Source organism: Rhipicephalus microplus, chromosome X (assembly GCF_043290135.1).
Source record: "Rhipicephalus microplus isolate Deutch F79 chromosome X, USDA_Rmic, whole genome shotgun sequence".
NCBI classification, from domain to species: Eukaryota; Metazoa; Arthropoda; class Arachnida; order Ixodida; family Ixodidae; genus Rhipicephalus; species Rhipicephalus microplus.
In genome coordinates this window covers 40,212,575-40,238,036 of record NC_134710.1, presented here as the reverse complement: position 1 = coordinate 40,238,036, position 25,462 = coordinate 40,212,575, and the positions used below count along the sequence as shown (strand labels likewise).

At 42.9% G+C, this 25,462-nt stretch overlaps 1 protein-coding gene across 1 annotated transcript; it reads right to left on the bottom strand.

Annotated features, from left to right (window-relative positions):
* Positions 1–4,213: 4,213 nt before the first annotated feature.
* On the bottom strand, positions 4,214–18,355 carry LOC119175838 (complement inhibitor CirpT3). Its single transcript, XM_037426840.2, has 3 exons — positions 18,052–18,355; positions 15,259–15,370; positions 4,214–4,777 (listed from the first exon to the last, which is right to left on the bottom strand). Exons 1-3 carry the CDS (start codon positions 18,158–18,160, stop codon positions 4,678–4,680), a joined length of 321 nt encoding a protein of 106 aa, XP_037282737.1. The 5' UTR covers positions 18,161–18,355; the 3' UTR covers positions 4,214–4,677.
* Between the last annotated feature and the right edge of the window lie 7,107 nt (positions 18,356–25,462).

The following is a 25,462-nucleotide window of genomic DNA, read 5'->3' as shown; positions in this document are numbered from 1 at the left end:
TGCCTTTCAGAACTGGGATGGAGAGCGCCATGGTCCCAATATATTCTCGACAGTGAAATCACTTCTGTCCAGTTGATTTAAAACACTGTGGGGGTGAAACCTCTCGTTTGTGGATGACAGGCAATAACGTAAGAGGTGTTCAATAGTCTCATCGACGGCGCAATCGTTGCACTCAACGCTCTCGGCCATCTCAATCTTAAATGAGTAGGCATTGGTGAATGCTGCGCCCAAACTCAGACGGCAAAACACTGTACCTTCCTCCCTAGAAAGACCAGAGGGTAGCCGCAGTCGTAGAGATGGGTTGGGAAAATACAGTCGATGATGTGCGAACTGTGATGACTGCCGCCACTGGAGCGTCATGTTCTGCGCCAGCTTACTTAAATATCCAGCCGCGTTAACCCTACATAAAGGTATCTAAACAGAGTTTGTTTGTACGCGTGAATTTATGGCTGCTTCATTGGCGAGGTCGTTGCCAGACATACCGCACTGACTTGGTATCCACTAGAACACAACGTTGTGTCCTTTTTCGGTCGCATAGTGCAGCATTTCTTTGACCTCCTACACAAGTTGTTCATACGACCCGCGAAGAAGTGCCGACGAAAGACATTGTAGAGCCCCCTTGGAGTCGGAGAATACTGCTCATCTATTTGCCGGTTGTTGCTTGATATAATCGATGGCACCTCGCAGGGCAACAAAGTCCAAACCAGTCGATGTGGTCACCTGAAAACGTTTGTCAGTGAGGCTGATGTGTCGTGATGGGGTTACGGTGGCGCCGGTGGAGCTAGTCTGGGTGTGGAGCCATCCGTGCATACGTGGACTCTGTCACAATAGAAGGTGTGCGAACAGTCCAGAGCTGCTTGCTTCAAGGCTATGTAACGGCAGCAGACAAAGTTGGCTGGTGCAGCATGGGATAGGCCTTCGTCCTGCATTGGGTGTAGTCAGGCTGCTGCTGCTGCTGCTGATGATGATGATGTGACATAGAACGTTCCTGGACACGCCGTGGTGGCTCAGTCTACTCATGAACTATAGCGATGTTTGGCCTGACGTTGATGCCCCGATGTCGACCCATGGCCACCGCTATCCCACACATACCGATGATGATGACGTAAACCGTTGTTTAGGCGTGTACTTAAGCCATATGGCTGCAAGTCATTCCGCTCACGCTTACAAAAGCAGGTCCCTCCACGCTAGAAGCGCACGACATAAGTCAACCAAAACAATGACAGGCGAGCTGCCAGAGTGAAAGTACGTAACAAATATTCAAATTGTGAAGACGCCTCCTTTACGAATGCCGCTGGACCTCTGCACATTCATGCCACAGCAGCCATGGTTAACAGGGGACCGGTCATGGACCGCATCTAAGCTACCCGAATAGGCACATGCGTGAAAAAAGCCGGTATAGCCTTAGCCATGCATAATTCAAAAGCCACCTTTGCCTTCACGGATTCTCAGGTGGCGTATCGCAATTTTGTCAAAAGTCAAGTCAGCCATTTATCACTATAAATTCTGCAACAGGCTGCGGCCACTTGTCAAGAGGGTCAGTGGATACAACTGCGATGGGTACCAGAGCACACAGAAATTAGAGGCAATGAACTCGCTCATGCCTCGGCCAACGATTTCTTAAACCGGGCCTTCGCAGCTTCATCCACAGTGCAACTTCTCACTGACCAGGTCCCCAGCCCCTCATTTCCCCAGCCCCTCATTTCCTATAGTGATTATCCTGCAATTCATGACACTGTGTAGACGCACTCCACACTCACCCAGCCTTAAATTTGATACGGCATTGCAGGTCGCATGCGACGTTTACGATTCTTCGGCTTTCTGAATCCTTATGCATCGCATATATACGATAGACCATTCGGTGTACAATCTGCAATGTATATCCTGACCCCAGACGGCCACGTTATTTTATGTGGTCGGGGAGAGCAAGAACAATCCCAATATGTCGGCCAACCATAATTTTACATTATTCGAGTGGGAGGCGACCCTGTCTAGCTCTGACCCAGTGCAATAACCAGCCCTGGTTGACCGAGCTCGAATGGCAGCAAGAGCCAATGGTCTTCGGGACTAGGAGGTCCTACCACTAGCTACTTATTTATAAGTAATAAAAGTTTATTCTCTTTTAAGAAATACAAGCCGACCACTTCAGAAACATCTGGAGCCCAAAAAATATGTATAGGCTGTTTCATAACCCCTGTGTTGTTTTCACTCTAAGGACGATGGAAACGGGTGCTTACCTGTCGACTATGGTTCACAGTATAAGTTCATGGATAGCATAAAAAAGCACTGCCCCATCCTCACTAGAGATTGAGAAATACCCGACCCTCACTCGAGGTTGGAACTGTCTCCTAAGGGCAATATTTGAATGAAATTCATGACCTGACTGACACTTATGATTCGCTGCCCCATGAATCAATTTGACTATAGAGACGATGGCTGTTCTTGGATGACTCGTCGTAAGCGAGGCCCCATAGCACGCGTAATTGAGAATGCCAGTAATTGAATTGATATAACGCAAAGGTTCACTGACCATACATTTATGTCCAAGAGACAACAAATTTAACAAAGGGCAAGAAGCAAATTAAAAACAGGGACGGAGGAAAATGCAGGACTATCAGGTTCTTTACACTGCGCTGTATTTGTCCTCTTCAGTTGATCGGGTCTTCCGCGGTGGATCAGTGGCTAAAGTACTCGGCTGCTGACCAGAAGGTCATGGGTTCGATGGTGGTTGCATTTCGTTGGAGCCGAAATGGTAGAGGCCTGTCTACTGCGCGATGTAATTGTACTTTAAGTATCATCAGATGTTATAAATTTCCGCAGCCCTCCACTATGGCGTCATCCCCAATGATCTTTTAGTTTTGGAACGTAAAAGCCCTTTTGTTATTGTTATTACCTTCATGTACTTGGCGATGTTTCAGGTTTTAACTCTGGGAAGCATTTGCTAAGGCACGACGCAAACGTTCGGCAGGCAACTTTCAGTACCAAAAACAATTCTTCTTTCTAACAAATCTGTCCAGCCCGCGTCCATACAAACGTCAAGGTACTTGCTAAGTACCGTCGAGTCACCAGCCAATATTGGTTATCCGGTGAATATAGCAATCATCGGTGACACGTATTTTCATACAAATTATTCAGGCTCATCTAGACGTGGGCGCTCACCGTGTCGCCTCCAGTACAAAATCCTGTAGCTAAAATGTAACGCTGCAGATAAACTTCGCGTCAAGGTTCTATGGGTGTTGGCGTTGCTACAAGTCATTCGCCGACTTACTTGAAAACTTCAAACACAATATGTATAAGGCAAAGTTTATACGGAAAATCGGTTGTTGCAGAGTCCGGAAAATCGACGTTAAAATGCCCCCTTGGAAAGCTTCTTACCGAAGTGCGATTTCTATTCATTTTTCCCCTCGCGCTGCATTCGCTCAGGCATAAACTCTATGCAGAAAGCTTTTCACCGTTGCTGCAGGCTGCTGCATCGATCAGTGCTTGCCCTTGAGGTACACTTCACGGGCGAGCGTGGCGTGCCACTGAGGCCGGCCCTACCATTCCCTCCATTGAGCATTGCGTGCGTGCGTGCGGTGCAGCTTTCAGCCACGTTCATGCCGAAGGTTATCTTTGCTCACCAACGAGAAAGCACCTCAAAAGGCACAGTGAGGTGATCAATAAAGTAAGAAAAATATGAAAGAAAAAAGAAAAGTTATGTGTTTGGCGATTTATATATATATATATATATATATATATATATATATATATATATATATATATATATATATATATATATATACGTGTGTGTGTGTGTGTGTGTGTGTGTGTGTGTGTGTACAGAAAGATTGGGCTGCGACAGCATGTGCCAGGTTGATGGGAAAGCCGCGTTTTGTGCAGCAGCAGATTTTTCGCAAAAGTCAAGGGCGTAAAAACAAAGCTCCATTCCTTTTTGTACCCATGGCTGCTTAGCACGTCATCAATTGTGCCAATTCTTGCTGTTGCGAAAGAAAGTAAAATACGATTTTGTGTTCTTACGTTTACGATACAGAGAGCAGCCCTCAAGGCCAATTATCAAGCATAGCTTTAACAACGGTGATCACAAGAATACGTGGAAGATAAGGCACGTTATTTAACAGCCGCTAGCCACTTCACAATAGTTCGCATCGTTAAAAACAGTTCCTCGAATAAGGCGTGGTTTCTGCAACATGAAATATTCGGTTCACATCAGAAAAAAAAGGAAAATTATTGCGTTTATTTCAAAGTATGTATTTATTTTCTACCAACAGTGAATAAAGCTTGAGTAAATAAAAGAGGACGTTGCCAATGGGGACCAAACCATAAGTTGTAACCAACTTCAGTCATTCTTTGACTTTATATAAATTTTTAAAGTACATTCACACTCGATTGAGAGAGTAAGAAGGGAAGGAAGAGAGAAAAAAGAAAAAGCAATGTGATGTCAGATCTGTTCTCCTGTTGGTTCAGCTATATTAGTAACCCGTTTAATGTAAAAAAGGGTGCCGGTAGACACTGGAATATATATTATGGTATGAATTATCCGACAAAAAGGATGATGCTAGCGACATCAGGAAAAGTAATGACAACTGGCATTTGCAATGGCAGTCACTATACAAGAATAACGGGCTGGCCCTGCAGCTACGCTGTGATGCCAGTGTCGATGCTTCGCTTAGTAGGCGCTCAGTTCTCGACATAGACAGGCATTGGGCAGCACGTCGGGTAAGGGCCTTCTTTGGACTCCATGCGGCAATGCGCTGACGGGCAGTAATATGCCGTGCACCTATGAGAGAAAGAAAGAGAAAGCGGACGTTAAGAATAAAATTGGTATATTTTTTTATTGCTTCATTTTCTGAAACATGAGGATAAACGCGACGAAACTGCAATGCCGGGTTGCATAATAAACTCTTTAAATTTTGCACTTAACTGGTTAAGAGAAAGAATGTTTAATTTGGATTGCAGTCGTCTATCTTGATGCACCTGACAGTGATTTCGGCTTAGAACGCAAGTGCAAAAAAAAAAAGATACTCGTAATGTATTTATGTAACTACATATAATAAAAGTGGTTCTCACCAAGACTGCGACCACTTAGCGTGTTACCGTGGCACTATAGGCCTATGCAGATCATTTTTGTGCTGGAAACAGCACACTTCAAGAGAAACAGTACGAAGTAAGAAGCTTCATTTTATTGGTATTTCATTTATATAGTGTGGACGAAGCGGCCGCTTTCTTTTGATTTGTTTTCGCTTCGATTGTAGCGCTTGCAAAAAGCAAATCACAACAAGCTATCTCTTGCCTCTCTTTGTGTGCTCTTTGCTCTTTTGGGATTAGGAATAAGTGCTTGGACTTTGGCCTTGTGTTATCAGGTCTGAACTGTTTCAGTGTATCATATATCACCAGATCATTTAGATCAATTGTATTACAAAAGTACGAGATATTTTTTTCCGAATTCTTCAACGCGTAGCGTTATTTCGCTGGTCTGTCTGCAAAATCCGTACGTCCAGGGCAAAAAAAAAAATTCAGGTCAATAACAAATATAATAAAATACTGGACCGGCCTGCCAGTAATCCCCTCCTCAACACTGCAGTAGAATTCTCAGTCTAAACTCACTGAATGTGCAATTGACAGTGGCCGGCAGCTTGGGGGCTTTAATGACCTACGATCACGTGTCATACTTTAGCACCTAGACTGAGTACAACGGGACCAAGCCTATGCAAATCGAAACACGCAGATGGTGCTGTAGACACACGGAATAGATAAGAGAAGTTGGTACGTATATTGTTGTTGGATTCGAGCGCTGTTGAATTTGAAACACCACACTTCGCGGGTGTAAACGCGATGGTATGTTCTTTTGATAAACCATACGGATGCGGAAGCACCACTCTTTCTTAAACAAGTATCCACGGTGTTTCAAGAAACGTGTACAATATTGGTTTAAAATCAGCGAACGACGCTATTTTTTTACCGTCTTCCCAGTTGTTTTTCCTGTAGTGGCAGGTATCTCAAGAGGGTTTCAGACACCATTTGGAATAGTAATTAAAAATTAAATTAAATACCTTTTTATTTAGTAGAGCTTGGCAGTTACGCCAAATGGAATAATTGAAGTCCTTGATGCGAAGACCCATTTGCCCCTTTCAGATTTCGGAAAAGCGGCCTCTATTACTAACTACTAAATAATAAATTCTCGTAAAATTTGCGACGAAACCGAAACCAACGGAACCAAGAGCGCAACAAGTAGACGACTGCAATGACGTCACTGTTCAAAGCAATGGTTACAAGGGTTAAGTTTCTTTTCCTGTTTGTTAACGTACGTGCGTCATGCGTGCTGCAACTACGAGCGCAGCACACACACACAAAGAAGCCGATTGATGGTTGATGTAACTACGCCCCCCCCCCCCCCCCCCCTCATTTCAGTTGCTGTCTTTCGCGGCGTTTCGGTTTCGCTTTCACCGCAGACTTTCAGAAAATTTCATTCATTCGCAGTAATTACTAGAGGCCGTTTTTCTCAAATCTCAAAGCGAACTTCGGTTCCTCGCATAAAGGACTTCCAATTCTTTTGTTTGACTGAACTACCTAACTCCAATTTTAAAAACTAATTCATTTATCTTTCACAGTGACTGTTCTAAATGATGTTTTCAACCTTATTAAGATGCCTGCCACTACAAAAAAAAAGCAACTGTGAAGACAGGGAGCAAATAGCGCCTTTTCCTGATTTTTAAAAATTCTTGGACACACTTCTTGAAACACCCTGTATAAAACAGCTGCACACAGGAAAAAGAAAGCGAACGAACACAATTCTACGGATTAGTTGTATAATTTCCGCTATAGGAGTAAGGGTGGAAAGGAAAGAGGGGGAGGACCTGATTCACGTAAGCTTGAACCATGGTCATCTATATGCATAACATATCAAAATGCCATTGGGAAAAGGTCTGAACAATACCCAGAATCTTGCGTAATTTCCCATCCATGCGTAAACGTTTGCCAAGCGAGGGTTAATTTTTTTCCTTTCTTACATGAAACGACATTCAGTGTCTGAAACGAGGGCTCGTGATATGATGAAGCTGTAGCTCGGAAGCTTCTATTTACGTTCCAGTCGACGAATATCTTTATCGGTAATGGCTGCATCAGTTTTATTAGGTTTGCTTCACCTAAAAGAAGCAATTAGAATACAGTGCAGAATCAGAGCACGGGGTTTTTCGTTCTCTTCCGAAGGCGCATACGCGTTGGTGCGTATGCTCCACTGCACCAGCATATTATTTATTGATAATATCGATTGAAAGTTAAAAGAAAAACACAATAAGCAAAGTGTGATCACTCAGCCCGGGCATGTGTGTTAGTGTGGAAATTTTTCAGTCGATGTCGTGTGAATCAGATCCAGCAGTGATGATTTGTTTTTTTGTTACACGTGTTGGAAGTTTCTTTCTGGGATAAGCCGAAGTCCGAGCAAACTGAAACGACCTGATTGGTTTTGCCATTGTGGTTTTAGAAAAAGGGAATAAATGAGATGTCGGGAAAATTGAAATCACCTAAGAGTATAATTTCAACTTGCGGGAAACGCATGGTCACAACATTTAATCTGTCGTGAAGGTAATCACAAAAAGAGCTACGAAGGATATCTGCAACAGACGCCCAATATTATTATATAAATATGCCTAAATCCAGCCCCAAGAGACCGAAGTTTTTTTGTCGAATGACCGATTGGTTATTCGCATCAACGCTTGACATCTCTTGTCTTTGGCATCTCGTTTCATTCGCTTTCTGCTTTGGCATTTTTATGTTTTTTTATTTTTTTAAGTAATAGAGTTTACACTAAAGCTAAACCATCAACATGTTTTTTTCACTATATGCAATTGTTTGCTGAGACTGAATGTATTGTCTTGCATCCTGTTTAACCAAATGCAGCATTACTCTTGTGTAATGAACTTGTATTTGGCATGAACTTGGTTGGCACAATGCGCTATCAAGCCCATTCATGTATTTGTAGTAATACTTTTTGTGTGAAGCTAAGGGCAGAAGTTCAATGGTAATTTTTTGTGTACCACGCGACTTCAAGCTCTTCACTTGAAAGGTGTCTAATTAGACAGCGCTAACAAGACAACTCAGCACACCTCCCTTTTTGTTAACTAACAAGTTCTCACATAGTTCCTTAATTTTATGTTTATTTTGTGCTAATTAGCGCGACTGTCTATGCTTCTCTGCAGCCATACCACATCTAGGCATTTCCATTCAAGTGATTATTTAATGCTCAATAACATTATTCTGACATTATTTAACCACATTCCGACCTTCCGTCATAAACATCGAATTGTCATCATGAACGTCATGCCGAAGTACCACAATTAAAAAAGTGGAATAATAACATTGGTCCGTTTTTGGAAGACATAAATACTGCGAAATCAGAAAAGAGGAATGGGATATAAGACGTAATTGTGACCTCGAGAAAACATGGTAAATGACATAGAGTGTGTGGTGATATAACGGAGGACAGCGGAAAACCGCGAGGCGTCACTATTGCGTTAATTTCGGTGCCCATTTTATAGGCCGTCCGCGAAAGACAATGGTAAATGAACGACAGACAAGCGCGAGGTATGGAAATGCACATATATTTAGGCCCTGTATGAATGATTTACGGTTGTAATAGCGAGGAGATACTTATGGTAATTACAGAGCTCCGTATTAGTCATCTGCACCCATGGCTTTCGCAATAGTTAATGCGGTGTCTTTCTTCATACAATACGCATGTTCTTCCGCTGTTATAGCCAACCCATCAATTTAAAGCGGTCCTTGTGGCTTCGTTAAAATAACAGAGTGCCTTTAATGTGTTTTTTTTTTCATTATTAGAAACCTGTGTCGCTTAGCTTTGCAAAATTCATTCGTGAGCATCGAAATTTTCAACCTCGCACGATACTACTCCCACAATACGGTGAGATATAAACGTTAATCGTCAAAGAATATCTCCTTTGCGATCGCTGTAGAAACCATACTGCTAATCGTTAACTCCCGTATAGGCCCTAGAAACTGCTCTGGCAGACTATATATAAGAAAAAACATAGCAAAAAATAATTCTCCACTGATTGTAAACAAGAAGCCCCAATGCTTTCAGAAAATCACCCTTACGCGCGTATACCTTCGTATCTTAATTTTTTCTTAGTATTTCCTCGAAAGTTCCCCCTACCACGCGCACATCAAAGCACCACCTTGGAATAAAGTCCGGGAGAGGCCGACACCTGCCTTGACCTTAACGATGCAACTCCATGGAGGCCCGGTCGCCTTGCGGCTACTTGGGTTTCGTTCATTTTTCTTGGCAGCGTCTCTCCATTACGACACGCACTGCCCGACGGCGACGAGCTCCTACTGTTAACGCTTTTCTCGGGCGTGGGTCGAATCCGTGTGTGAGGAGCCTTTTGTGGCCGAGGCACTATATGATAGCGCATAGTTATTAAGTCTACCGAGACTTTTCCTGCGAGAGGACTTTCCCTTTCACTACACAAGGACGTCCATCACGACCACCTTCTGCTTTGCTCAGTTGGAAAGTGAAATCCACGACTTTTTTTTTTTATCAGAACGGGCCAGATAATATTGGTGCTTTTCGTAAAACAGTTTAATGGAATATTGTCTGGCCAGGTAGGTTAATTGAAAAAGTTAACAAATGTTGTCGCGCAACTCCCATCCTCCCACTCCCTCAAAAAATACGCTGAAACTCACGTTTGGGGGCCCTATGAGATCCTTGTTTACAGAACACAAATGTGGGAACCTCGTTCAGTGAATGAGGTACCCCTTTAAAAACACCAAAACGTCCTCTTTTTCGTTTTTTTTTGTCACTGACGAGATTTACAATTGCTTCACAATGACTGCTTTCAGAAATGGATTCACCACTACAGGCGAAAACAAAAGGTGACTGTTAGCAGAAAAGAAAACCAGCAAACGTTTTCGATGGACAACCTGACAGTGCCGCAAGACAGAACCTTCATCTATGCTGCCATTTCGGAATATCAGTATGTTTTGTGCGACGGCAGTTTCATCTATTTCGCTCAGATTAGTTATTTATTTTGCATACAGAACGACCTTCGACACTATAATTGCACATAGTTCACGTTTTGCGGGTGCTGGTGCCCCCTATTAATAAAAAAAATGGCCGATATATATTAGAGTTCATCAGTGGGCATAATCAGTGGTGTGACCAGTTGATCAGTGGTAATACTGTTTTTCAGGCTAGTTAGCTCAAGCTTGAAAATCCGGATTGCTGCTCAAGCTGAAGGAAAAACGAGAAGGGAGACAAGAAGCAGTGCTCTTTTCTGCCTCTCTTCTTGTTTTTCATTCAACTCGCGCAGCAAGTCGAGTGATCAGTGGTGTGATACGTTGATGGGGAAAGCAGGGGACAATCACCAAGCACTGCATATTCCAAGCACTCTTGCTGTACGGCCGCTAGAAGAGAAAATAGAAACGTCCTGGATTTCACGCCGAGCCTTATTTGGCATGTTTTACCGAGACAGCGTTAATGGCTGCAGATGACCTTTCTGTAGATGACCTTGTAGAGACAGAAACCGTGCACACGAAAGCCGAGCCAGCCCCACAGTCTGCCGCAAAAAAGAAGCACGAGATTCGGTTACAACACACGCTTGACGCTTGGAGAGCGCACTCGAGGACCACGCAGTGGAATGCACTAGTATACGCCATCTCTTCAAGAAAAGGGTTTCGAAACGGAAGCTTTGTGCCTGGTAGTGCAGCGATTCAATAAAAATGCATTTCAAAATGGCACTTGGGCCATGAATTTCGACCAACTGGGGCATAAAACAACTTGCGGTATAGTTACGCAAGCATGTCAGCTTGCATTAGATCACACGAGAAAAAGCTCTTTTTTTAGTACAAAAGTGGGCAGTTATATTACCCTTGTAACTATTGTGCAGCCCAACACCAAACAAAAAGAAAAAAAGAAAATGAAACCGCAGCGTTGCCTTATTATTCTAAATGCTGCATAGAAGTATATGGAACGAGGTCGTATGGCAGTTTTTTTTTATGTTTAAAGGTGGCAAACACCTCTTAAATTCGCTCGCTTTTTAAGGTTTCAAATGAATGAATGCTCATTGGTATGATTGAATGCTCAGCAGTGATTTTATTCAGGAACTTCAGACGCAAAGTTAGAGTAAACCTTTGCGGTAATAATCTTGACATAATAATAGTATACATATAGAGGAACATGCTCTCTTCAATCAAATTTTGAGTCACTACATACAGTGTGAAATCTGATAACAGTTAGTGATAGAAAGGCTAACATGTTGTTTGCTCCATTCAGCGCGTGTCAATTAACTCGCCACGAACAGAATGAATTTGAGCTGCAAGTTCATTATTTCTTTAGCTGATAGCAAACAGCACAATTTACACGTTTACTGCACGCGTTTATTTCTATGCCTGCCAGTTGCGCTAAAGCTTTTATACACCCGTTCTGTCACTACCAGCCTTTCAGATTTTTCACCATTTACTTCCACAGCAGATATTTTTTTTGTGGCTTAACTTCGACTTTTATTACACGCAAACTCTAAATGTTTGCGGCAATGCGCGCGTTATATCTCTTCCCCCATGATTCGAAATGGGGAACGCGATAGAGTTGAGCTGCCGCGAGACCCACAGTCTCGTTCCCCGGTCAAAGCAACCGTATACCGACCCACATTATCAGAATGCAAGCCTGCGCTAATAACAAATGACGCGTGTCAAAAGAAGGCTAATTCTATACTGAGGCGTTGCTGTCTGCCGAACTGGTTCGCTTCAGTGGTACGCAGATCGACGGCTTCAGTGTAGCACGCACGCTACGCCGAGCAGGAAACCGCAGGTTTTTCCCGCAGCGCTCGAAGCCGTGGGTTGTTATTATAGCCTGGCTTCCTTTCTCGCCCAGTAGCGCCTGTCTATTCGCGTGAAACAATGTGATTGCCGGCAGACGCCGCCAAGTGCCCTCGCCATGCATGCTTATTCAACTTATTCTTATTATGTTTTTTTTATGCTCAGAAAAGACAGCGTTTACGCAAACGCCGAGATATGACTTCAATAATAAAAAAAAAAATATCAGCCAGCTTCGCTTGACGGACAGTGCAAATGCGGTGGGGTTCAATGAAATGGGATAAAGTGGGAAACAACTGGCGGGAGCAGTGCCGTGGTAGGGATGAGTTGCGGGAGCAGTGCGAGCAGTCGAGGAGTGGCCCATATTCATGGTGGGATCCACGTACTTGCTGTGAGTAAATCCCACAACGATCTCCGGTCACTGAAGGTTTCTTGCACATGAAAGGCTCGACTATAGAACAGCTTCGCTGTCAATAAACAACAAAATGTTTGTGGCGTGAAGCGTCAAGCACAGTAAGCAATTTTGTACCCAACTGCAGGAGATATACAACTGATTTGTGAAAAAGTGAGTTGTAAGTACAAAGTTTTAGTTCTTTTTGAATGACGGTGAAAATAAACAAACAAACAAATAAATTAATAAAAAAGTCAGTTTATAACAAGAAGCAGCTGTGCGAGATAGACAAACAAAACAATTATTTATACGAGCATGGCCATATATTATTGCATCCTAGATACGTTGCAACACGCACAGATGGGCACAAAAGAAGAAAGAAGAAAACACGTGGGTTGTGACTCGTACTGTCTTGTTTTGTCCCCCGTTTTAGTGCGTTACATGGTTTCCAGAATTATTTACTTATTTCGCTTATATGCGGCGACTTATACGGTAATGCAAAAAGAAAAAAGTATTATACTGATTGGACGTCTACAAAAATTCTCATATCCCTAAGGCAACTTCTTATCGCCAGCAAGCAACGGGCAACGGTAAAAACGAAAGCCTACATACCATGAGCTCCCCGCTCAAGGCATTCCTACATTCATTGCTTCAAACTTCAATATGCAGCGTCATTGTGGGGCCCACCAGCAGTAATAGACTCCCTTGAAATGGTTAAATTGAATAACTATCCTTGTATTCAGACTACTTACTGCCACAGTGTAATCGTAACTACCATGATATCTATTGTAATCGTAAGCGTTTCTCTCATACGTCGTTAAGATTCATTTCGCTCAGGCATTTTCCCGAACTATTTTTGACAACTCCTATTACACTTCTGAACGACTGGACCGTACTTACATAGTTGGCATTCCACAATGCAGGGGTCGAAATCACCCCCCTCCCCCCACCCCCTTTTTTTTTGCAGTCCTCCATACCACGTGCTACGAGAGAGAGAGAACCACTTTCCCGCGCCAATCGTAACCGTTCAAGATCAGCACCAGTTATGAAATATTTAGCCAAAAAGGACGAGACACGAGAAGAGAAGAGGATTACACTGCGTGTGTGCCGCGTTCTTTTGAGCTCAAATCTATTCCATAATGAACCAACGGGCTCAACGAAGCATTACCTTTAGCTAATATTCTATATAAGACTAATGTATTTGTACATTTCAAAACCTTTAGTATTCTGTGAAATGTTTATATGCCCCTAGCGGAACTTGTAACAAACAAAGAAAAAAAGAAACAAGCAAACAATAAATAAATAATATATAAATAAAGAAACGGTCATATGATGGGCGTAAAGTGGCGGGGCGAAACTAGATAGTGTATACAGAGGTGACAAGATACCTAAACTCTATTGCCTGTCGAAGATCGAAGATTACGAGTGCTTAAAGAGTGGCAACGGTATCATAATCCTAAGTTTGATGGCTAGTAGCGGTAACATGGAATTATAGAGGCATGCCAGTATCGCTGTTGCATTCGGCAGGGCGCCATCTCATTTCCTTACGACCGATATAAATGCACTGCATTTCAAGTATCGTTTAAATACTAGCCGCGGACTTTCGGATTACAATGGCGGAAGTAGGCCGCCGTGGCCATGCATAAAATATCTACTGTTGGCAGTGGACAGATAAAAAATATTGCAATATTGCAATATTTTTATCACAATTATTGCAATTGCGAACCACCAATCAAGATATGTCACTAGTTTTCATATACCTATATACTCTCAAAAACTCAATGCGTTTATAATCAAGTGAATACTGTTTTCCATTGATCCAGCCAGATCAAAGCTTTGTGAAGGTGCTATCTTGACAAAGTTGACGCAGCAGAAATATGCACCCCTAAACAAAGGTGGATGTGTGCTCTGGCTGAAGTGTTTGCTCCTTGATTGGGGTTGCCCTTGTCCTCCAGGAAAAAAAAATCTTTTTGGACCTCTGTACTTATCAGACGTTTAAATGCGCGCCGTAGTATTTAGTTGGTAAAGGAGAAGAAAAGCTCCTTGCAGCCCACCACAGTTTATGTGGGGGCATGCAATGAATATTAAGAGGGAGGGAAACGCGCCCGCTACGCGACTGCAGCGTGACTTTCTCTGGGACCGAATTTATAAGTGTTCAGTTTGCGAGTGTTTTTTGCAACTAACTTTGCCAATGATATGCAGAATGTCAACACTGGCTTCTCATTTAGCGTAAGATATTTTTGGGAATGTGAATCCAGACGTCATAGCCAATGTTTTGCTTTAAGACCACAGATGCATTTTGCCGTCATGAGTTACCAGGATCAACATAGTCATGTGAGAGCCGTTACGGAGGTCGTTACAATTCGGCCTACAAAAAACACCCTCTTCTGTGAAATCACGCGCAATCGGCGTTGTCATCGTGAGTGGTGCCGAGAACTCCTCTCTTAGGCTGACAATGCTACAATGAAAATCGCTGACCGAATTGACAGGACGTTCAAGTTTTTGAATCAAAACTAGAGACACAAACATGCGTCTGTATATAGAGAGACACCCACTATCTGAAGCACGCGACATGTGCTTGACGTTGCGGAAATGCGGAAACATGATTGCATCGAACGTGCATGCGCATTGCCTCTGGGTGGGATAGTGATGGCTGTTTGTGGAAGTTGTATTTATTCTTGTTTTGTAATCGACTACAACAACACACGTCTTCTGCCTCCTTTCACTTTGGAATATTTGTGATAGCGAACATATCTTACGCAGCCTAAAGAATAAATTTCTTAACGATCATTGTGGGTAAAACTATTGATATTGTTACGTCGTTTCGGCTGACTGAAACAGGGCATAGTGGGACATACCCAAGTAAGATGCCCTCAGACTGAGAGTGAAGTTGACGTTGTCGGTGAGCTGCGTTGTGGCTGCGGACTGACTACTTTTATTTTCCACGTAACATTTGAATATCTCAATTTCATTAGAGGGTGAGCGGGAAGGAGCAGCTGGAGCCTTGTGGGCTCCAACTCATTCTCGCCACGCGTGCTTACTCTTGAATGAAGACTGCCTTGTGGTGCTCGATACAGGTGACCCTCCGGCAGGGAGACTCCTGGCGTAGGCTCTCGCCGGCTGGAATGGTGATGTTTTCGAAAAGGCAGGAACCTGTTCGCGTTGCCGGCGTGGGAAGACGGAATCAATGAGAAGCAGGAGGTAAACCTGAGTGCCGCCTATTCGACGTGGCGTAAGAGCCAGATGAGGGTAAGTGCTTCTGTATAAGGAGCGGAAAATAGGGCCACACGATGTTTGCACAACATGGCATTTCACCTTGCTGCGGCGTTTTCAAAACGTGCTCGGCCCACATTGAAAGAGTACCGCCCAGTTTCGGGCAATATTGAAAAAAAAAGAAACGCCACTTACCAAAAAAAAGTGCATACATACATTTGCAGGACTCCTAAACTGCTTCAATACAATGTGTAACTTTGAGCAAAGTTATATCGATGATTCTATTAACATTGCAGCGTTCGCAATGCAGGTGTCCCCGAAAAAGAAAAAAAAGGTTAGTGAATAAAGCACCATCGTTGGTATTGCATCCGTTATAACCTGTGCATACATGAATGGCACCGACGGCACTACATTGCTGCTCAGAAATGCAGTTTCACAGGAAGCTTAACAAAATTCAAGGCATTAAAACTTCTACCTTCTAAGTTCCGAAAAGAAAGTACTGGCTACGTGCCACCAAAAACATTCAGTGGCCCTTTTGTGGGCAAGCCGTAAAGTGCAGCTAAACAAATATTTATGGACTTTATTCAAGCTCAGAAACACTGAAATCGGAACGCCGCACTGCAGCCACAGTTATCTGCATCACTGAGCAAACTTGACATCCGTTAATACTTGCATCATTGTATGGTTACGTAATGACTCAAGGGTGCGTCGTTAGAGACGAAAGTAAACCTGGTATGACGATTACGACGGCATTGGGTTGCCTAGAAGATGACTCACAAGCAATACTAGCGAGTGCTTGCAGATGTGTACACAGGTGCGGAGGGGAGGACAACGTTTTCTGTCGGTGTTGTATTGAACTTTACATGTGAAGAGCAGGTCTTCAGATTTTTGTGAAAGTGGCACGGTGACACAGAAAGTAGAATGAACAAATGGACTTGAAGAGCATTTTCTATGACATAATACTAAAGAATAGCTTCATAGAAAAAAAATGCATCACAGAGTATTTTCAATTCTTAAAAAACTGGTCAAACAACCCAGTTTTGAAATTCGAACTTTTTCAATTGCAATGAAAGCCAGCGTGCCAGCATGATGTATTTTAGTTTGTGCTACAAATACTAAAACAGTTCCAATATTTTCGAAAGCAGAAACAGTGCGGAATACACGCGATGCACTTTGCCTGCTTTGTATTTGTTCGTAGAGCCTTTCTCTGTAATCGTCAAAAAGAAATACATTGAAGGAAAGCGTTGGTAAGTTTGACTTCTTTTTGGCAACATATGGAAATAAACAAATGGCCTTTCACATAAGTCAGATGTCCACGCGGAAGGGGGAAGCAGTTAGAGACGGAGAAATCATTGGGACACGGAATGTCATTGGCGCCAGGTTTTCCACAAGTGGACTTGTCTTCTTCAGCGTGGCGACACTACTGCCTTGACAAAGATGAGTCCAGGAGAGCTGCTTGTTGGGCATGTTGGTACGCACATACTTAGTTGACAACAAAAGAAGCCACAAAACGTAGAAATCGAAAAAGGCAGAGTGGTGGAAACAGAGATCAGAGACGTGGCTGCTCTCTGTTCCTGCCGCTCTACGTTCTCCGATTTCGGCGTTTTGTGGCTTACTTTATAGTTAACTACAGATAAGTTCACTTGTCGAAACCTTGGCTCCAGTAATACCACCGCAATCCAAGAATTTTTTTTTCATCTAAACAAACGGAATGCATGCATGAATGAATGAATGTAATACACGTTATATACAGTCCTCAATAATAATTTCTGCCGCAGTACTTCTTGCTAGTAACTAAAAAATTAAAAAGAAGTGCTTTTGGTGGCTGCTCTTCGCCGTCATTGTACAAAAATCAGCCGTTCTGAGAAAAAATTAATTTTAGAATCATCTAGACTTTGAAGAAACATATTTGGTCACTGCCCGGCAAAAGGAAACCAGACTGACGTCCAACGACATCCATGAAGGCTAATAGTGCACCTGAATTTCACAAACGAGTGGCAATCACCTTCGAAGCTCGTTAGTCACATAATCTCTGTTTTTTTTTATTCGAGAGAATGACGAAGAAGCTTTAACGAAGGGTGAATGGATCCTATAGTGAAGGAACTGATCACATCGAGAAATAGTAAAAAGGTGAAGAAATGCTTTTCTAAATATTCAATAGCGGAAAATACAATATTTATTGCTGTATGATATTCTCTAGTCGTTTTTTTAAGTGAAGCCAACTTTGATCTGATTGATTTGAAGAAGTGATTGACTTGAAGACATATTTTACAGCATATGAAGCCTTGAAAAATATCTGCGCATCTATATCAAAAAAGATTTGGGCGCAACGGTTAACACAACGCCGCACTTTGGCAAATACACATTAAGTTGCGTGTTGTGAAAGAGAAAGACCAATGAGACAAGAATAATAAATAATATAAAGAAAAGCTGCACGTGCATATATCACGGCGTCTTCGCTTCGTTGCGCGTTATCACTTTGGTCACCAGGCCAACAATATCGCTGCGAAAGGCGCGCCTCTCCAACTCATACTCAAGGCCGCGAAACAGCGTGGTGCGGCGCGCGTATTGAAAAAGTTTCGGCCGCGCACGCCGGCCGGCGTGCGCGGCCGATTTCTTACCGTTGACTAGCTGCATCCCCATATCGGCGCGATAGCCGGTGCCCACTGTCCAGCAGTGGCCCACGGCCAACATCGCGGCCAGGGCGAGGGCTGGCACCGTCTTTGGCATCGCGCGAGCGCGGACACTCACTGTGCAGGCAGCCGTGGCGGATCACAACTCCGCGCCGAAGGTGGCCGAGTGGAGCGTCCCCGAGTGGAGCGAGGGCGCGGCCTTATCACCACGGCTCCTCTAGAAGTGGCGTCAAGGGGCTGCCTTCCGCTCTCCTCAAGGCCGCCTGTGTCATCCAGCTGAAGACGCGCTCCGGGTGGCTCCGTTCCAGCGGCCGCGACACGCGCCTACATTATTTGTATCGTATAGAATGCGACAGCTCATCGCGCGACTGTCGGCTCATTGCCATGCATCTGGTGCGTCGCACCGGACGTGTCATGCCATCGTCGTTAGCGCGTATGCGCCGCAGTAGCCGGCCAATTAACATTTTTTTTCCCGGATGGCACTGTTTTCGACGCTCCGCTTAGGGTGCACTTTCTCCATTGAGTCGGCAACGGAAAGGAGGCGGATGCGGTAGAAAGGGAAAACGCGCGGATGCTTGAATGCACGCATGGCGCAAACTTGACTCGGATGCTTGAGGGCAAGAGACGGTGCGGTAGGAATACCAATGCGCATTGCCTTGCAGCTTGCGTGTGCCTTATTCCGGTCTATATACGAGCGTACACGAAGCGAAATGAGTCACACCCCTTTCCTTTTTATCGTTTAAAATGATTGGCTAGAATGAAATGATTTACTGAGTGTCCTCAGTTTTCTTTTTTTTTTAACACAATAAGCGTCACGTAAGAGCCGTTAGATTTATTTGTCTTTGAAGCCACAAGCTCTTCTAGCGGGGTTCACAGGCACTTTCTGCTGAGAAAATATTTTCCGTGGAAACTGGACTATTCGGGAAAATGCTGCCAAAGCGAATGTTCGCAACAAGGCGGAAGACAGAACATCAGACTGCAGATTTGATCGAGTACACAGTGCGAGTGGAGCATGTCATCGGCATATCACTTTCGGGCAGCAGTCTGGATAATAAGATCTTCCTTGCTTCAGCTCGCATCCGGGCCGAAGTTCAGGCAATGGACCACACCTAAAAAAGACAAGAAATTGAAGTTAATGTAGTTTTGTTCAGAGGAACATACCAATGAGCACATTTTAAACGTGCGCTTTTTTGTTTTGGTTCGCTATAACAGACAAGAAAAGGCTTTTTTTTTTGCAACAGTCACATGCAGATTTCATGGCGAACAAGTTGCACTTTCACAGTAATAACTTATGGGCCTTGTCTTGTTCTATCAGTAGCACATCGCTGTCTTAGTGCGAATTTAATTAATAACAGCGATACAGGGTGGCTCAGTGGATGTCGCGTTCTGCATACGGAACGTGAGGTTGGGGCTTCGATTTCGATTTTTAAATGCAGCAGCCACCACTCTTATTGGTGGGTCGTGGAAAATTCATCGTGTAGTAATCTTTGCTTGCATGATAAGGAGGGTCATGCATTAAAATTCGTGTTAGACTCCCCAATCTGGAATTTTCTGTGACTTGCAGTGCACCTTGGGCCTAACAAACATGGCTGTTTACTATTTTTTTCAATATTTATTTATTTATAGTAGTACCCCAAGGACTCATTTGGCCATTGCATAGGGGTGATACAAAAAGTACAAGCGTAAGTAGACGTGTCATATGTGGCGTTTTTTAAGCCAATTACGCTTTAACTAAAACTGAGAAAAACGCACTTTTTAGCTCCTGACAATATGTTTGGGCCTGCTAAAACAATTTCTTGCCAGAATGTTTTTCTTCCCTAAATACATCTGATATATATTGTGCCTGAAATCTACATAACCCAATAACCTCAGTAGATATTCGGGAGTAAAGTTTGTATTCGGCTAGTATAGATTGAAACATTTCATTTGATCTTGAATTACCTCGTAAAATTGCTCTAAAATGATTAGAGAGTACGTTATAACAATATATTACAATAAAAATAACGTCATTCTTGTGCTTCCATTGGTGCCATGCTTAGTCGCATGGACGTAATGGTGATCACTGGACTTGAAGGGCGAGTGGTTCTTTCTGGCAAAAGACGCACTATTCTGGACTGTCAGCAGCGTCTGCGTTTTTTTCTTCCGCATCTGTTGAAAGCCTTGAAAAGAGGTCCAGCCCCTTTGCTTCTCAGCTCGTTTTATGCCGTGCTGTTTTAGATCACGTCACCGTCTTCGTCAAAAAATTGTATCTTCATTTCGGACACCTTTTATTTGAAATATACCGTTTTGGAGCGAAAGAAGGACATGGCAATGTAGCGGCAAACTAGAAAGTAAACACTAAGAAGCATCTTACTTTTTAAATTCGAGTTTCGCACTTCAACATCATGTCTTTCAGTAAGTGTCAACTTGTGCTAGAAAAACCTACTGTGGAACGTAAACATGATAGCAAAGCATTTAGTACTTAAAGGAAACGGATTGGACGAAACCATTATGGTTGCATTGGTCACGACTGTTAACGCCATGTTGATTTAATGAATGTGGCTCACTCTGAAACAGAAGTAGCATGTGGTTCATTATTGATCAACCAGGAACTGCCTTTTAGAGTTCCCTTCACAATCAGTGTTTGCCAAATTTTTATTCTAGGTACTTTACAAGTTGAAGATACTTTAGCGTGCTTGACACTACCACGACATTTCGTCTTGTTTCGTTTCTTAATTTGGCTATTCAAAAAAAAAACACCTCTTCCATAGGTACAGGTAAGAATCAATTATTACACTATCTAATAAACCGAATTTTGCTGGATGGAATGCCGGCTGCGGCAGCTACATTTTCGATGAAGGCGAAAATGTTTGAGGCCCGCATGATTAGATTTAGGTACACAATAAAGAACCCCAGGTAGTCCAAATTTACGGGGTCCTCCACTACGGCGTATCTCCCGATCATATCGTGGTTTTAGGAAGTTCAACCATAGATATTATTATTAAAATTATTAATATATTATCTAGCTATTGAAATTTTCTAAAATATTTTGTAGTCTGGCAATGACTCAAAGATGGTTCACATTCCTTACACAATGGTGACGCGCAGTTTACATCTGTAGAAAAACTCCAAATATTGTTTCAAAAGACAAAAAGGACAGGTTCAATATAATGAGAAAAAGTCCAACTGAACCAATACAAATGAGTGAGAAAGAAAGGTACGTATCAGTCGAAACATAATTACAATGCAAAGATGGTGTATACAGTACTGAGGAGACAAAAACGTCATTAAAGGTAGATATACAATTGTATCTATAGCGTACTGCGCGTTACGCTCAAAGAAATGTGGTAAGGCCGCTTGAAAGTGGGATGATTTGTAGACGAGACAACGATTCGAGTAAAGCAGTTCTATTCGGCGACAGATAAAAGTGAAGTTGAGTTGTAACTATGGTGTAAAAGTGGTGAAAGTAAATTGGACGAAACGATAACTTGCCGTTGACAGGGACCAAACCTGGGAGCTTCGAATAACACGTCTGATGCTCTGCCAACTTATCCGACCCGTACACTTTATGGGGCATACATGTGCATTTATACCTGGGAGTGTTAGTCAGCACTGCTGGTAGCCATAAGAGCGAGTGTGTAGCAGTCTTTCTTCCAAAGATATCTCTTCGTTCACTTTTATTTCTTGACATTTAAATTAATGTTACTATCATTAACATCCCCTACACTTTCTTTCAAATTATTCTTTGTTTTTTCTCCTTAAACTTTTTTTAGTAGGGTAAATAAATATGATGCAATGTGAGCTACAGAAACGAAGTGCGAACGCCTCCCTTAATTCTTTTAAAAACGTTTAAGAGTGCGGAAGTAGAACACTGAAATCTTTTTAATGATCAAAAAACGAAGCCATGCTCAAGTTTCTTTTGATATATTCGACTGTTATGTATTCTTATCACGCATGAAGAAATAAAAGAAAAACACGAAGCAGGTACAAGCCAACTAATATTTAAAACAGATCTTTTAAAAAAAACCTGGAAAAAGTTATTCAGAAAAGAAAACGTTCGTTAGTTTTGCCCTATCGATTCTGACTGGAACGATGCTTGCATTCACGACTTGTGCAGCAAAACGATGCGGTGTCTGCGAACGCAAACTAGGTCAAGAATAAGCGCCTACCCTTCAATGGTCACTTCTCGCTTCCGGATGTCGCAAGAGATCTGTTGGCAAGGTGATCGCCTTCTCACGCGTCCATGGAAGATCTCCCGTCCGGCGTACACGCACCGTCCTGCGCGAAATAGAAGTTATGAGGCCTTGCTTGCTTGCGCAGTGCTCTTAAGATGCTTTCCATGGCCGACAAAGTGGGCTTGATGTTAAGTTCATTAAGCAGCACTTATGTAAAGGAGGAGGTCTCAGATTTTAACGCTGTCAGACGAATTATGTACCAAGAGTAGGTACGCACGCACATAGAAAGGTTGATATAGAAGAAGAAAGTAAACAAAAATGATATTCGACAATATATCTACGTGAACTGAAATTATCAACTGCATTTCACGGAACATTACACACTTGATCACAAAACGTGAGAATAAAACTAAGGTATTCACGTATATTTTAGTCGGGCATACGAACATATACATATACATTCTGCTGAATCTCAGTGAAGTATTTTCGACAAACTCCCTAACAATGTATAGTTTGCAAATTGTATGCACATTCATAACCGTCACCACCACCGGTAGTGGTACCGTTGGTGGTGACGGTGATGATAATGATGTTTCTTCAAGCGGGGAATGCCTCAAAGTTTTGCCCGAAAATTGCCCTGTCTATGCTTCTTTTTTCCACGTAACATGTTTCATCAGTTGTACTACCTGGAAAGTTAACTGAGTGCCCGGCACTTCCTGACGAACCATCCGTGGAGCTTCCGGAAGCACGATCTGTTCAGTGCAATCGTGGGAAAACCCTCTTTTTTTCATGTCGTCAAGAAGACTTCACCATTTAGGGCAAAACTATAGCAGTACCAGATGCAGTGGTCCATATTAGCCACTTCACTGCTCTCATAGGATGGTAGGCAAGTAGCACCTCCTACTTAGGATGTTTATGCAGCAGTGTCCGCCAATTTGTGCGTATACTACTCTGTACGATGTCCCTTTGTAACACAGGGCTGATGCGGTGATTTCCATAACGAGCATGAATGGTTCCGATTTTTTTTGTAGCACTCGACTGATTCACAAAAGCTCTTACTGCCTATTTTCTTGAAAGCGCTTCATTGACTTTGATAGTCCTTTGGTGTTGGACAAAACACACGAATTCATTGTTAAATTGTTTCGTTCTATTCACTTAGCTATAGCTAAGCAGTTTCCCGTACCAAATATATCGGAAGCATTAAACAACCTTGTGGGCCTCGTGGACGTATAGTGTTATTGGCGTCAAGCCGCTGAGCCTGACAGATCATAGGTTCGCGACCGCAGTTCATGAGTTGGTGATCGCATTTTGAGACGAACATTGAGTATCCGAGCTGTTAGTATCACCGCTTACACAACTACCACCACTTACACAAATGATACTTTTGTTCACCCTGAAGAGGAGAGAACAAACTTTTATTAAACTAATAAGACCACAAGGTGCTTCGACGGATCCTGGGCGTGCGTACCATTATCAGGTGAGGGCCCAAAGAGGCGTGAACAACATGTTATGATCTTCACTTTGATAAAACTGCCTATAAATGCTGCGTTTACCCTCTTCCCTTCGCCTGTAGAGTATAAGGTGTACCACAGGTTCGTATGCATGCCAGATTATGGAAAACTCGTCGAGTGTAGTGGGGCAGTAACCAGTCTAGTGACGGAGGCGTCGGTGCTGCGTAACCGGAAACGAAGGTTGTTTTGATGCTCGTAGCCGAGACCCCAGTTCAATGAACGCGTTTATAATCTTTACCAAAATGCAAGCACGGTCTTTCTTGTGCACTTTGGTGAGGTATGTAATGATGGTGACACACAGTGGGTGTCTCTCATAACTGTAGTCTGCCTGCACTGTAGTGAAAACTTGATGCCATACTCGCCAAGCAAATGTGAGTGAGCAAGTGGGAAACAGTCAACTTGTGTGCAAGATATTATAGCTCTATTTAAAAATTATGGTACGTTTGGTAAGCAAGGTATCAGCCAAGAACAATACTGAGGGACTGAATATAGCGAAAGACGTGAGCAGAAGTATCGAGGGAGACTAAAATTTAGGTTATGGGAAAAAACAAAGGCGTCTATTTGCAGAGTGTCAAGATAAAAAAGAATGAGGAAGTGGCGGATACAGAGAGGCCCTTCTTCACTTCAAATATGGATTGTTAATCTGGTCTATAGCTGTGTCTCGCATGTTAAAAGTATGACAAAGAAATCTGATGCTTTGAATGATATGTGGGATTTAAAGTCTCAAAGCCACCATATGAATATAAGGGACGCCGTAGTGGATGGATCCGGAAATTTTAACCATTTAGGGTTCTTTAACGTGCACCCAAATCTGAGCCCACGGGCCTACAGCATTTTCGCCTCCATCGAAAGACAAAAAAAAAATCTGTAGCCACACTGCGTAAAAAAAAAACTGATACAATGTATACGAGGGCCGGCCCAATTCGTGCAAATACTTCATACAGAAGGGGCTTGGTGCAGTGAATACAACCTAATCTTTATTTCCAACATCGTGTAAAAGTTCCTGAAACAGTGTATACAGTTATATAAAAATGCTTCCGAAAATCCCCAACACTACCTTGCAATTATATTTTTCTCAAGGGCAGGCATCTCAAGGTGGGTAAAGATATCCTTTAAGACAAAAGTTAGTGAAATAAAAGGCTTAATCAGTGAAGACAGACGGTTGGCTCAAATCGGACAATTGAAGCTTTTCAAGAGTACAGCATACTGCCGCTTTGGTATTTCAAAAAAGCGACCTGCAGTAATCGCTGCAGAACAATAAAGATCCACCCGACTCTCCAGCGAAACCAAAACGTAAGTTCCTATTGGTGCAACCAGTGGGCTATCAGAAGGAGACCACTGTTCAGGACAAATTGTGCGAAGATGTTAGTTTTCTTGTATTCATTAGTGCACAGGTGACATACATGCTATATTGGTATGCGTAGCCCGTACACCCACTAAACAAAATTGGTAGATAATCCACGAAATGACATTAGCTTGCTATGGGCGTCTCAGAAGAATATATCACTTGCACTCTTTCGCATTCTACAATATTATATCAGAAGTTTCACATGCCAAAGCTACAGTAAGAATATCAGGCACGCCGTAGTGGAGGGCTGCAGAAATTTCGATCGTCTGGGGTTCTTTGACGTGTAGTGACATCACAGAGTACACGGGCTTTTAGCAGTTCACCTCCGTCGAAATGCCACCGCCGCGGCCGATATCGAACCCGCAACCTTCGGTTCAGCAGCCAAG